Here is a 14,609-nt window from a genome sequence, read left to right on the forward strand (position 1 = left end):
ATTTGATTTAGATTTCTCTTTTGTTCATTCACTGCATTTTGTTGATTGATGAAAATAAATGATTAACACTTCCATTTTTGAAAGCATTCTTTGTTTACAACATTTTTTCTCTCACCTGCCTTAAACTGTTGCACAGAACTGTACTTTGTGATGGAAAATGATGTATTACAAAGATGTTTCTGGATGTTATAAATGTGCACATTCTTTTTAGAATCAGATCCGTTATAATTGTAATGCCAGTTGGATTAGATGTTGCGTAATGTTCATAAATAATGTAAGTAAATACAATGTGGAGATCACAAGAATGAATTTAAACTGCAAGTATAAATTCTACACTATCAGTGTTACAGAAGGAAATGCAAAGACAGTATTTTTCCATAAAGCCAGGGATTGTTTGTAAATCCAAATATAGAAGAGTCTCTACGGCCTGTCACAGCAGTTACAACAGTCTTGAAAGACTAAAGTAGCTGGGCAGTTTTGGATCCATGCGATGCCATTGGCACAGGTACAAAAAGAACCTGGAGCGTCAGGTTTGGCATATAGCCCACCAACCAAGGTTGAACGTCTGGTGTCCTGGTGCAGCCACAACAACCTGGTGCTGAATGCCCAGAAGACAGTGGAGATTATTGTGGACTTCAGGAAGCACACAGCCCCACTCCCCCCCATCATCCTGACTGACACCCCCATCACCTCTGTGGACTCATTCCGCTTCCTGGGTACCACCATCACCCAGGACCTGAAGTGGGAGCCCACCATCACCTCCATCATTAAGAAAGCCCAGCAGAGGATGTACTTCCTGAGGCAGCTGAAGAAATTCAACCTGCCAACACGGACGATGATGCAATTCTACACTGCAATCATCGAGTCCATCCTCACCTCCTCCATCACCGTGTGGTACGCTGGAGCCACTATCAGGGACAAACAGAGACTGCAGCGTATTGTGCGCTCTGCTGAGAAGGTGATTGGCTGCAGACTCCCATCTCTGCAGGACCTGTACACCTCCAGGACACTGGGGCGTGCAGCTCGGATCTCAGCTGACCCTTCTCACCCTGGACACAGTCTGTTTGACCTGCTCCCCTCAGGCAGGAGGCTCCGGTCCATTCGCACCAGAACCTCTCGCCACAAGAACAGTTTCTTCCCCTCTGCTGTTGGACACATGAACAATAACCGTATGACTGTACCCGCCACTAACACATGACCCTACGCTGTGTTCACTGCATCATTCCATGTTTGGCACTGATCACCACCTGCACTCATGTATATATCTATCTACTTAGCACTTTTAATTCTTATTCTTATTTTTATTTTCATGTCTATTTAAGCGTAATTTATGACAGTATGTTTGCACTGAAGCACCGCAGCAATTTCCTAATGTTGTAAACCTGCTCAACATTTGGCAATAAAACCCTTTCTGATTCTGATTCTGATTCAACTTCTGTAGCACAGAAGTTGTCAGTAATTGTAGTAGTGATTGATGGTCTGGGATGAGGCAAAATGTGATCCTTATTTGTTGATGTCTCCTGATTCAGGTTTGTGTGAGCAGTTGGAAGTGGAGGAAGATCTGTAGAAACAATAATATTACTAATAATAATAGTAATAATCATTATTATTAGTTAAACAGAATGTGGTTTTCTATGTGATTATTTTGCCATTGTGGTCTTGTCACTATAGAAGTGATGCTGGACTAATTTTAAAATTGTCCATTTTCTTAAACCTAATTGTAATATTGCCTTTTCAAAGAATTTGTCACGTACTTACATGCATTTTTTTAAATGTTAAAAATGTATTTTTTTTTTTTTTTGCCTGTCCCGTTTGGCTCTTTTGCCATCAGAATTGTTGTCTAAAGGCAAAGAAAGATGCCCAACGGATTTACTTTACCAAATTGACCATCCCAGCCTTGCCGTAATGGTCCATTTGACTCACCTTTTATTGTTTATTTTATTTTCACTTGCTGAATACGGGACAGACTTGACTGGGGGAAAGAAGGGGAGAAAGAAAGAGGGAAAGAGAAACAGCTGAGAAGAGGGACGGGGGAGAAGGGCAAAAGACAAAAACCAACAGAACGGGCAGAGAAAAAAAAATGCATATATCGATCACCTGGATCACCTGCTGAGAAAGAAAAAAGAAAACAAGCAGAAGAGAACAAGAGTAATAGAATAAACAACATCACAATGATATATGGGAATATGACAGTAAATACTAAATATTAAACATTATTGTGCAGCACATAAGATCAACAGAACACAGTGTGCTTTGAGGTAGGAGCCAAAAAGGGTGTAGTTTGTGGGTGTGATCACCCGTGTGTACACCTGTGAGCATGGACGCGTTTGTTTTTTTGTTTTTTAAAAGGTTCCTTCATGTAATGATCTGCTAGAGGGTGTAGGGGGGCCACAGCCCCGTCCTCCAGGGCATGAAGCAGATATGGAGGAGATCAAAACTCCAGACATCCAGAGGCCCCCAGAACACAAGAGACCAAGGAAGACCAACAGAGGGGCAGCCGCGCCACTGTCCCAGAAAGAGCTGAGGAGAGTCCCAGATGAGGGCTCACTCAGCAGCCGCGGAGCAGAAGCCAGGGGGGGTTGCCCGTGAGCTCCGCCGGCAGCCAGCCGTGCCTGAGTGACCGAGCCCCAGGCCGAGAGGCCGGGAGCACCCCACCTCCGAAGGGGCCCGAGCGAGCCCCAGGCTCCAGGCCCCGATAAGCGGCCGCCAAGGAGTGAGCCGGTGTGTACCTGGACGCCCATCCCCGGACACAAAGAACCACCAACGCACCGATGTCTGAGGGAGTCCGCCACTGGCAGGGGAAGTGGTGGTAGGGGGAGATAGGCCTCCATACCTTGGAGGGCCTAAGATGTCCCCAGAGAGGTGGCGCCTGACACCCAACCTGACATATAGACACAGAAATACAGGCACACACAGATACAAACATCCATTCCCACCCTCATGCTCTCATATACACTTACTCCACACTCAACCAACGTGGAGACAGACATAAAGAGACGCTGTACACACGATCACACTCCCCAAGCGTACTCTAAGCCCCGGGTCTAGGTACCCTTGCCCCTGGAGGGGGGGAACTGCACCCAGACCCAGGTGGTGTTACCCTTTTCCCTGCGGTGGGGGGAGGCAGACCGCCCCGACTCCGCAGCAGCAGGGAGGCCCCACACTCCAGACCGCAGTCGGACAGCCAACTCCTCCTCCTAGCCCCCCCCCCCCCGCTCCAGCAGGTCGCAGAGAAAAATGTATTTCAATAAAGTGTTTGCTTTGTATTTTGGCAATTATTTTACTACTAAAAACCTGCACGTCGTGAGGGAGATTGAACACAAGCTTTGTATATTCTTTCTCCACCCGAATGGTGATGGTGATTTAACTAAAACTGAAATAAGCTCTTAAAAAACTGCTCTCTACATAATGTAGGCGTGACTGTCCTTGTCTGCCTGCAGGTGGCTCTAATGCAAATTCAGCCTGCAGTCACAGTCGACGAGTTCTGCTGTAAACACAACAACCATTACAATGACTGAGTCGGGTTCAAAGTTAAGAATATTTAAGTTTTTAAAGATAATTATTAGCAGCTTGCTTATTACAGTCCTGCTGTTATTTACAATAGCGGCTATCAGGACTCTTTCACTGGACGTTAACGCCGGACTTCAACTCGCACACTGGGAAAAGACGAATAACAAATCGCTCGTCATTGACCACCATCAGAGAGAGGAGCTCCTAGCAAATTTTAAAGGTATTCGGAGTCGTGTTGTAGTGGATGTAGATGGAGGCAGAGACACTTCTGTTTGGTAACAATTTGTCTCCATTTGTCCAGAGGCAATCCGCATCCCCACCGTGTCATTCTCAAATACAGAAAGCAACACCACTGCGCTGCATGAATTTGACAGATTCCTTCGAAAAGGTAAACCTGCCAGTAAAACGTGCTTAAAGTAACTTTCTTTTATATATAATGTGCTCAACGTGGAACTAGCTGATGGCTGTAACTCTAAACGTTAATGTAGTTTTTGTATGTCAAACTTGTATAGCGCTAATAAATGGATAAAGTTAATGTTTGCTGTGCAGATGTACTTTGTTCCGTACACCTTATTCAGAATTAACCTTTCCACGTCTTGCTGAGCCAAGGTATGTCGAAACGCTACACCGAGATGCACGTGGTTCAAAACCCTCAAGTCACATGACCCATGACCCTTTGTCGACCAAGAGCACCTGGCTGCAGCCACTGTGGAGCTAACAGTCTAAAAAAAACTCTAAAATTAAGGAATTATTCACTAATGCTTTCCCCCCATATAGATCAAATCCAAATTCCATTTCACAACCGTTCTCCTGCGATCAAAAGAAAGAAATCAGAGCAAATTACCTAAAACTTCCCATTCCTCCAAAAGCTAAGGAGGTCCATTATGAAATACTCTCAGGCGTTTACCGTTCCAAAGAATTTCTCAGACATCGTTTTCCTATTGATAATAAGTCTTGTTCTTTCTGTAATGGGAATATTGATTCGACAGAACTTTTATTTTACGAATGTATATACTGTAAAGCCCCGTGGGACGATGTACACTACTGGCTTTTCCCAAAGATTCCAAACTTACTTGAATTTTCTAAAAATGATATTATTTTTGAATCTCAAAGAAAAGAAAATAAACTTGAAAATGTCTTAAATGTGATAATTATTATGGGTTCATTCATAAATGTCGATTTCTGAAAACTAAGCCATTCTTTTTCACTTTTCACGAAGAACTCTGCCTCTTCTTCTCATCTGCAAAGTTTATGGACAAAAAACAAGCTGTGGATCTGCGACAATAGCGGACATCATTTTCAAACCCCCCCCTGTGGTCTTTCGCTACTCAAGTTAAACATGATACAAGTCAATTAGATCATTTAAAAATTTTATTGTTTTTTTTTTTTCAGTGTTTCATTTGTTCCTGAGCAAATCAGTTTGGCTCAGATTAAGCTTTATAACTGGACTGTTTTATTTAATACTGAAGTCTTACTTGTAGAGCTGTCAGTGTACTTTAAATTTCACCTGTTATACTGCCTGATGTAAAATATTCTGTTCTTATTTTAAACAGCTGACTCTGAGTTAAATATAACATTAAAAATATTTAAATTCAAGAGGAAACATTTTCACTGAGAGCAAAAACAACATGTTAATGCGTGGAGATCCTGACGGCTGCTCCAAATGATCCGATTATATTTTAAATATTTGTTCAATTCTCTTCCAAACCCCAGCTGTCTATTGTAAGGGCCAGTGTCTATTAAAATAAATATAAAAGTGTTCTAACATCTTACCTCTTTCTTATTATTCAGGCATACATGTATACTATTTTTATTAATAGAGAGATTAAGCTTGTGTTTTCATACATGCAGTAATTGTGCTTAACTGCATGAAGCTCTTTAGACATTATGGAACAGATCATACATAAAAGCGAATTTTGCCAGAGTGCTTAAGATACTTTTTGAAAATTATCTTTAAAAAACAAAAAAAGAGAGAAGATCAAAAACATAATGTGTAATTTCCATTGTAAATATTAATCACAGTTAAATTAAGAGGGGATGGCAGTAAAAACTCCGGAACGGTGATGTCATCAAGTATGCTGCTGTTCCAATAGACTATGTGCACCTTAGCATATGCTACTTCCGGTGAGGAAACTCCTGTAGGGCACTTCGTTTCCGGTGTGATATTCGCATCTTATTTATGTTCGGGTTTTCCAAAAAAAGCCAAGCGGCGATTTACATTTCTCAAGGTGTCTTGGGCATTTACTGAATATATCTGTAGATGATGTTCATCGACTTATTATATTTTTCCCTCGCGCCTCAGAGCAAAAGAGAGAAGGGATTGAAATTTCTCAGTATTTGTATATAGAATTCCCTCATTTATCGTGGGTGTTGTTCTAAAAATAACCAGCGATAGGTGAAATCTGCGAAGTAGCCAGCTTTATATTTTACAATTTTTTTAAAATGTAAGGCTGTAAAACCCATCACTACACACTTTATACACTTTTCTCAGAAAGGCATGAACAGTTTCACACTTTTCTCTCTTGTTTAAACTCTCAAAGCTCAAACCTTCGTAAAAAAAAAAAAAAAAGTGATCGGGATGCAGAACACAATGTGCTTTAAAAAAAAAAAAGCATGCAAAATTGCACTAAAAGAATCCGCGAAACAGCGACGCTGCAAAAGGTGAACCGCGTTATAGCGAGGGACCACTGTAATTGTAAGTAATAAGTCACAACATACTCTTCGTAAATACTAATATATACAGACCCTTACCTGCAATCAATCATGTATTTTTTTTATATCCTGTGGCTTTTTTTCACGGTTTGTTGACATCCTGTGTAGGTGTGTACTGATATCGACATAACGGGGAAACATCTGGCTTTGACTATTGTTCACCTGTAGTTTGAATGCTGGACATTTGCCTGTTTAAATCATAAGAACTGTCACTATAGAGAGATGTGCTTCTGAATGTGGACAATGTGTCTTCTGCATGCAGTAATGTAGTTCTGCTTGGGTTGAGTGATGTAAACAAACAATCGATCTACGCTTTTCAAACATCAAAATTGATCATTTGATTTTTTTTATGACACAGCAATGGTGAGTGTTACCACCCTCTGCTCTTTGTAACTTAATGTAATCTTTCCGTTTTCGTATTTTGGACATGATTTTTGAGTTCACCTTTGCAGTAGCAATTGACTGCCAAATAAAGCTACCGGAAATGTACAACCCTACATCCGGTCTTAAAACAGGAAGTTAGCATTTTCTTGTGCGCAGGGTCTATTGTAAAATGATCGTGCTGCGTTCTTGCATTTTTGGGAAGTTCGGACTCCCGTGTGCGCCTAAGAAGTCTGGACTCACGTACTTTAGAATTGAGAAACGTCCTTTGTTTTTGTGTTGTGTCCCGTATTGCAATATGTTGGACGTGTTTCTACCTAGTGTGGAAGTCATGGGTTTCAGGTCACTGTTGAGGTCATGTGTTTCCAGTTACTGCAGAGCTCCACAGTGGCTGCAGTGAGACCCTTTGCTTTGTCAATATAAGACAGGCTACAGGCTATCTTGAAGGGCTGCAGTCCCTCAACAATATTCCACCTTGTAGAACATAATTAAATGTGGAAGAAGCGTTGATACAGATGGGCAAACAAAAATAAATAAAAATGTGGGACTGAAAAGCTAAGTGAGAAAAAGAAAAAGAACTTGAAAACAGATGCAGCAAAATGTGTCAACAGTAATACTAGTGTGGGGTGGCTGTAGCTCAGGTGGCAGAGCAGGTCAGCCACTAATCAGAAGGTTGGTGGTTCGATCCCAGGCTGCATGCCAGATATCCTTGGGCAAGATACTAACCCCATGTTTGCCTACTGGTGGTGGTCAGAGGGCCCGGTGGCGCCAGTGTCCGGCAGCCTCGCCTCTGTCAGTGCGCCCCAGGGCACTGATAGAGCTTTACAGCACTGATAGAGCTTTACAGTACACTTTAGGGACTTACTTACTTAGTCCTTAGGGACTTGTTGCTTTTATACAAATGATTTTTTTTACAAATGCAGGCCATTTACCATAGCAGCAGCCAATCTAAAGTCCTTGCAGTCACAAGAGGCGGCTATTGCTAGAACAAGCCAAGAAAAGGGCAGCAAGAGTGGACCTCTTCCTGATGTACTCATGGATTGTTGTTGTTTCATCCTGGATAGTTGTTCTGACACACATTTGTCCGTGGCATCCTTCCTTCCACTTAGCTTAGCCTGAGGTTGCTGAACTTTGGGTGAAACCCTCCATGGCAAGGAACTTCCTTGTCTTGATGTCAGTAGCTTCTATTTCCTCCTTTGGCCAGCTGATTATCTCAGAATGGTATCTCACAATTGGCAGGACGTGTATAATAATGTATAGGGCTGATACTTTATTTATTTTTCTTCCCAGTCCAGGCCTGCCCAAAGGTGTTCTATTTGGTTGGAAGAAGGTCTTCCATCTTGGACTTGCTCATCCATGACTTTATGGGTCTTGCTTTGTGCACTGGTGTGCAGTCATGTTGAAACAGGAAAGGGCCATCTCCCTGTTGGGAGCACAAGTGTTCCTTTCACTTAAACTAGGGGACCGAGCCCAACTCCTGAAAATGCTCCAAACCATAATACCCCCTCCACCAAACTTTACTCTTGGTTTGTGTCAGTCAGACAAGGCAAGGCAAGGCAAATTTATTTGTATAGCACAATTCAACAACAAGGTGATTCAAAGTGCTTTACAGAGACATTAGAAACAAAAACAAATAAAAAGCATGATTTAAAATTGATTAAAACAAGCAAACAAACAAACTAACTAAACACACACATTTCACACCTGTTCGCGCGATCTGAACCCTTATCGTAAGGGGAGCTACCAGTCCTTCTGTGGACGAGCTACTTTCTATTTTAAATTCCCTGAATTTAAAATACTCTCTAGACCCAGTCTAGACCCAGCTGGGGAGCTACCCAGAGCTCTAAACCCACTTAACAAACAAACAAACAAACAAACAAACAAACAAACAAACAAACAAAACAGTATATAAAATCAAAACAGATAAAATCAGAACAGTAGATAAAATCAGTTTTGAAATTTAAGCTTAACAAACAAACAAAACAGTATATAAAATCAAAACAGATAAAATCAGAAATAGATAAGATCAGTAGTTAAATGTAAGTTTTGAAATTTAAGCTTAAAAGTGTGGATTTGGTGCTTTATTCAAATGCAGCTGAGAACAGGTGAGTCTTCAACCTGGATTTAAATAAACTGAGTGTTTCAGCTGATCTGAGGCTTTCTGGGAGTTTGTTCCAGATATAAGGAGCATAAAAGCTGAATGCAGCTTCTCCATGTCTGGTTCTGACTCTGGGAACTGATAAAAGACCGGATCCAGATGACCTGAGGGATCTGGAAGGTTCATACTGGGTCAGGAGGTCACTGATGTATTTTGGTCCTAAACCATTCAGAGCTTTATAGGCCAGCATCAGAACTTTAAAGTCTATCCTCTGACGGACAGGCAGCCAGTGTAAAGATCTCAGAGCTGGACTGATGTGGTCCACTTTTTTGGTCTTAGTGAGGACTCGAGCAGCAGAGTTCTGAATGAGCTGTAGTTGTCTGACTGATTTTTTCAGGTAGACCTGTAAAGATGCTGTTACAGTAATCAAGCCTACTAAAGATGAATGCATGGACTAGTTTTTCCAGGTCCTGTTGAGACATCAGATCTTTTATCCTTGATATATTCTTGAGGTGATAGTAAGCTGATTTTGTTATTGTCTTAATGTGTTTTTCTAAGTTTAGGTCTGCATCCATCACTACACCCAAATTTCTCGCCTGGTTTGTGGTTTTTAGATGTATAGATTGAAGTTCTCTGGTGACCTGTAATCGTTTTTCTTTGGCGCCAAAGACTATTACCTCAGTTTTGTTTTTGTTTAGCTGGAGAAAATTGTGGCACAACCAGTCATTGATTTCCTCAATGCATTTACCAAGAGCCTGTACAGGGCCTCGGTCTCCTGGTGACATTGTGATATATATTTGTGTGTCATCTGCATAGCTGTGGTAGTTTATTTTGTTGTTCTTTATAATCTGGGTGAATAATCTGAGACAAGTACCATTCTCCTGGCAACTGTCAAAGCCAGATTCCGACACATCAAATTCCCCAGGGAGGATATGAAAAGTGGCAGGTTAGTCTTCTTAGACTGTGAAATTTCCATCAGTAATGGGGAACATCTAAAAGCTGATGTGTACCGGAAACCTACACATATGGATCAGTATTTAATGTTTGACTCTCATCATCCACTGGAGCACAAACTGGGTGTCATCAGAACGCTACAACACAGAGCGAACACCATCCCCACAGATTCAGCAGCCAGGGAAGCAGAACAACATCACATCAAGAAGGCTCTGAGTAACCGTGGTTATCCCAGCTTGACTTTTGTCAAAGTTGGGAAGGCGCCTAAAGAAAGCACCAGCTGATCCAGGAGAGAAGGGCAAGCGCTGCCTAAACGAAAACCTGTAGTGATCCCGTACGTGTAAGGAGTACAGTTGAGACACATTTTTTCTAAACACCACGTCTCTGTGGCTTTAAACCCCAAAACACGCTGTGCCAAAAATTGGTCCACCCCAAGGATCGGGTCCCCCGACACAAACAGAGTAACATAGTGTACGCTGCCAGGAGTATTGCCAGCATTTATACATCAGGGAAACCAAACAACCTCTGGTGAAGCGGATGGCACAACACAGAAGAGCCACCTCTTCAGGCCAGGACTCTGCAGTCTATTTACACCTACTGGCCAGTGGACACTCTTTCAATGATGAGGATGTACACATCCTAGACAGGGAGGAACGCTGGTTTGAGTGCGGAGTCAAGGAAGCCATTTATGTGAAAAGGGAAAGACCATCTCTGAATCGCGGAGGGGGCTTAAGAGTACACCTTTCACCATCTTACAATGCTGTGACTGCAGCCATTCCCCAACTCTTTGTGAATGGTATTCATGGCCATTGATCAGTGGTCTTTGATCAGTGGTTGTTGATCAATGGTCATGAGAATTTGCATAATTATGATGAAGGTGACCTCCCAGCCGATTGTTCCTTCCGTGGGCTGGTTTCAGTCATTATGCAAATGTACAGTTTATAAGATTGGGGGAAACCTGCAGTCATCCATGTGACTTCTTCAGTGTCAGCTGAGTGACGAAACATTTCTCCCAATGAAAACGCTACGTCCAGATGAACAGACTCAACTTTTGGAGGCTCAGCGTCTGCTGTTCACATGACTGTGGAATATTTAGTAGCAAGGACATTTCACGACTGAGCTTGCACTGGAATTCACTGAGGTCTTGAGATCAACTCATTCTTTCACAAATCTTTGTAGAAGAAATCTGCATGTCTAGGTGCTTGATTGATTCCATAGCCACAGGTGCATAAAACCTGTGGCCATGGAATTGATTGGAAGACCTGAATTTAATGATTTGGATGGTTGATTTTTTTTACTTTTGGCAATATAGTGTATTTTGATGCCAAGTCATGTAAGGAAAAGAAGCTGACTCTGCCCCAAAACAATTAAAAAACTAATATTTTCAAATAAAAGTCCTTACTTATAAGAATTGCAGATGTTGCTGCTTGGTCTTCACTTGTTTAAGTGGAAAAATCCCAGATTTTTCTGTGTGGGAAAATGCTAGTAAATCACAAGTTTCTGAAATACGCAGACCAACCCATCGGAAACCAATAACAAATCTGGGTTCAAAGTCACATTTATTTCCCCCATTTTAATGCTCACTTTGAACTTTAGGAGGCCATCTTGACCATGTCTAGATACCTGAATGCACTGACTCGGTTGCATGTGATTAGCTGATTAGATATTTGTTTTAATGACTAGCTAAACAGGTGCACCTAGTAAAGTAACCAGTGATTGCATTTGTAAAGCATTTGCTGCAATTTTCATAGCCTCCTCTATCAGTTGTTTTATCTCACTTGTGAAATGAAACTTTCTATAGTTCAATTTTAGCAGATGACAGCTTGCGACAGTTTCTAAAATGTGCAATAGTGATTTTATTTACCATAGATCACCACTTGCTTGAAGCTGGAACAAGTAGATGCTTTTTGTAGTTGAATTTTTACTATAAATAAATCAATAAGTCATAATCATGAAAAAGTTATCATAAATAAGTCATGAAAGATAGGATGAATTTAAGATAACAATTGCTCTTTCAGCTTGTTTTTAAGTTTTTTGTTTTTGTCAGCCTTCCCTACAGTTTTCTCTTCTAGCTTGGTTCATCATGAATTGGTGGCAAACTACAGCCACTTGTTTTGGGTGAAAGGATCACAGCCTGAACTGGTGCCATACATGCTGCTGGCCCACATTGATGTAGTACCTGCTTCAGAGTCAGATGGTTGGGAAGCGCCACCATTTTCTGCAAAGGAGATCGATGGCTTCATCTACGGCAGAGGAACCATAGATGACAAAAACAATCTAATGGTGTGAAAACATTACTTTTGTGTGAGCTTACTTTTAAACAGACTTGAGGTATATTTGGCTAAACAGCTGATTTATTTCTTCTAGGGAATACTTCAGGCGCTGGAGTACTTGCTGTTAAAGGGCTATGCTCCACGCAGGGGATTTTACATCGGTCTTGGTCATGATGAAGAAGTATGTTAACAGTTTCACTATGACATTACAAACTTAAGTGGGATTGGAAATATCACATTTTAATGGCTGTGCTCTTCAAAATCTCTTTTTTTAAGATCAGTGGTCTCAATGGAGCGATGAACATAGTGCGTATTCTGAAGCAACGTGGTGTCCAGCTGTTGTTTGTCATGGATGAGTGCCTGACTATACTTGATGGAATCATTCCTGCTATTGAAGGACCTGCTGCTCTGTAAGAACCTGCCTGAACATGTGTTGTGCACTTGTGTTGATCACATCTTATGTGTATGTGTACGATTTATGATTTGCAGAATCGGGTTAAGTGAAAAAGGCCAGGCCGTTATAAAGCTTAGTGTGTCTGTGGCCCCTGGTCACTCCTCGATGCCTCCCAGGGAAACTAGCATTGGGATCTTAGCCACAGCAGTCAAAAGGTGAGAGGAACATTGTTTTTTAAACTATAATGAGTTCTGTTTAGCTTCTCTGTTCATATGTTTCACTGCCTTCCATAATTTTACTACCCCATGTTTAAAAAGCTAGTATAAAAGATTTAACTGTGATCCTGTTTCCTCAGACTAGAGGACAACCCAATGCCGAGGTTATTTGGTTATGGTCCTGAAGGTGACACCTTTGAGCATCTGGCCCACAAGGTAGGGTAATCTAAATACTTCTTTACTAGTAGTATACTCATGTACTCATTCTTTACCAACTACTAATTCTTTGCCTTCAGTTCAGTTTACCACTAAAGTTCATAATGTCGAATTTGTGGCTCTTCTCTCCGCTCCTTAGCAGGTAATAACTGCTAAATATCATTTAAATATAAATTCAAATGTCATGTTTTCTTGTGATTGGTTCCAGTGAAATAGACCAGTTTTTATGTTTCAGGATACTTGAAAGAAAACCAGTATCTAATGCATTTGTAAGGACTACCACAGCAGTCACCTTTTTTAATGCAGGAGTAAAGGTGCAGTGATTATTTTAAATTGAATGTAATTCACAAGAAGTAAGATTTTAAGCCTGTTACTTTTCTTTGTAAAAATTCAATATCTCCCTCCCTCTGCAGATAAATGTTATTCCTTCCCTTGCTGAAGCTTATGTAAATCTACGAATTCACTCAGCGCAGTCGGTACAAGAGGTAGAGTCCTTTTTGAGAATGAATGCCTTACTATGTACACTTTGACATGAATATGAGATGTGTGCTGTCTTTTTTAGGTACTGGACATCATCAAGGATACGGTGGGCGACCAGCGAGTGAAGGTAGAACTTGTTGATGGATTTGACCCTCTACCCATCAGCGGTGCTGATGACAAGGCCTTTGGCTTCCAAATTATTAAGAAAACGGTGCTGGACTTGTTTCCAACAGTTACAGTTGCTCCAGGTAGGGTTCATACAGATTTGTATGGAAGCATTTTAAAGCATCTTTCAGGACATTATAAGTAATTTAATATCATATTTAAATGTGCAGCTATCTGTATTGGAAACACAGACAGTCGACACTTCGTCGACCTGACCAAAAATATTTATCGGTTTTCCCCGGCTTGGTTTAAGCCAGGTGACTTTGAGAGGTGAGAATTCAGCAGCTTTTAATACTGTCAAAATATATTTTCACCAAAAATGTCTGCAGACCTCAATTTAAAATTGAACAAATACAGTAAGAAGAATTCCACGTGCAGTGATTATTTCTCAACTCTAGAAACAGATCATGCAGCATGAATAGAAGAGGGGAATATATAAAATACTTTCTTGTTCCAAGTACCATGAATCCTTTTTTTCCTTTGTTTCTCAGATTCCATGGCATCAATGAAAGGATTTCCACTAAGAACTACGAGGAGATGATTGTTTTTTACTTCAATTTGATCCAGAACTGTGACATTAGGAAGCTCCCTGAGCCCCACAGCTCTGTCCATGAACTCTAAGCAATTGACAACATTGGTGATAAGATAAACACATGAATAGCATACAAAATGCATTGATATTGCACTAAATAACTTTTGCATTATAGAATCAGAAACTACAATTTTGCTAATTTCAAAGTGGGATGTACTTTTATCTGTTATGTGGACTACTGACTCTTTTCAGTGATATGTGAGTAGATAGAGCACTGACCTTTCTGCAGTAAAATCACTGTGAATTGGCTATCTAGAATTTTGCATTCAAGATTAAGTTTTGGTGCTCTATGCAGACTGATGTACTATTTTTTTCTGAACTCTATGGTGGTATGATATGATTCAATTAACCAATTATTATATATGTCTTATTGTGGGACACTGATAGTAGTGCAGTCATAAAGATACATGTTTTTTTGATTAGGACCGCTCATAATGAATGGTACAAATGACAGCACTACCTACAGGGATGCTTAACTTGAATCAAACACTGGACTACATGTTCAAAGAATGCTGTTTTACTGGCTGACTCATTAAAATGATTCCAGATTTGTAAATGTGATTGAATCTGTTCACAATTTTAGATAGGCTTTCTTAACACAACAGTATGAGCAATTTGA

At 40.8% G+C, this 14,609-nt stretch overlaps 1 protein-coding gene across 2 annotated transcripts; it reads left to right on the top strand.

Moving 5' to 3' along the window:
- Positions 1-3,480: 3,480 nt before the first annotated feature.
- Positions 3,481-14,492, top strand: LOC146645324 (N-fatty-acyl-amino acid synthase/hydrolase PM20D1.2-like). Of its 2 annotated transcripts, XM_085392990.1 has the most exons (13): positions 3,483-3,730; positions 3,812-3,898; positions 11,703-11,938; positions 12,023-12,109; positions 12,205-12,338; positions 12,418-12,537; positions 12,678-12,753; positions 12,834-12,895; positions 12,989-13,067; positions 13,167-13,238; positions 13,316-13,481; positions 13,569-13,668; positions 13,890-14,492. In XM_085392990.1, the coding sequence occupies exons 1-13, from the start codon at positions 3,511-3,513 to the stop codon at positions 14,017-14,019; spliced, it is 1,569 nt and encodes a 522-aa protein (XP_085249116.1). In that variant the 5' UTR covers positions 3,483-3,510; the 3' UTR covers positions 14,020-14,492. The 2 variants fall into 2 exon arrangements, with proteins under 2 accessions (XP_085249118.1, XP_085249116.1); XM_085392992.1 differs by lacking the exon at positions 3,812-3,898 and having other exon boundaries at positions 3,481-3,730.
- Positions 14,493-14,609: the final 117 nt, after the last annotated feature.

This window comes from Rhamphochromis longiceps, linkage group LG20 (assembly GCF_057381845.1).
Source record: "Rhamphochromis longiceps isolate RC_006_pf linkage group LG20, R_longiceps_female_GT1.1, whole genome shotgun sequence".
NCBI lineage: Eukaryota > Metazoa > Chordata > Actinopteri > Cichliformes > Cichlidae > Rhamphochromis > Rhamphochromis longiceps.

What these genes read in the sequence shown, in the direction of transcription:
- LOC146645324 (XM_085392990.1), top strand. Translation starts at nt 3,511, where the DNA reads ATGACTGAGTCGGGTTCAAAGTTAAGAATATTTAAGTTTTTAAAGATA. An exon ending in ATGACAAAAACAATCTAATG is followed by an intron (nt 11,939 to 12,022) that starts GTGTGAAAACAT and finishes TATTTCTTCTAG; the next exon opens with GGAATACTTCAGGCGCTGGA. An exon ending in ATTGAAGGACCTGCTGCTCT is followed by an intron (nt 12,339 to 12,417) that starts GTAAGAACCTGC and finishes TATGATTTGCAG; the next exon opens with AATCGGGTTAAGTGAAAAAG.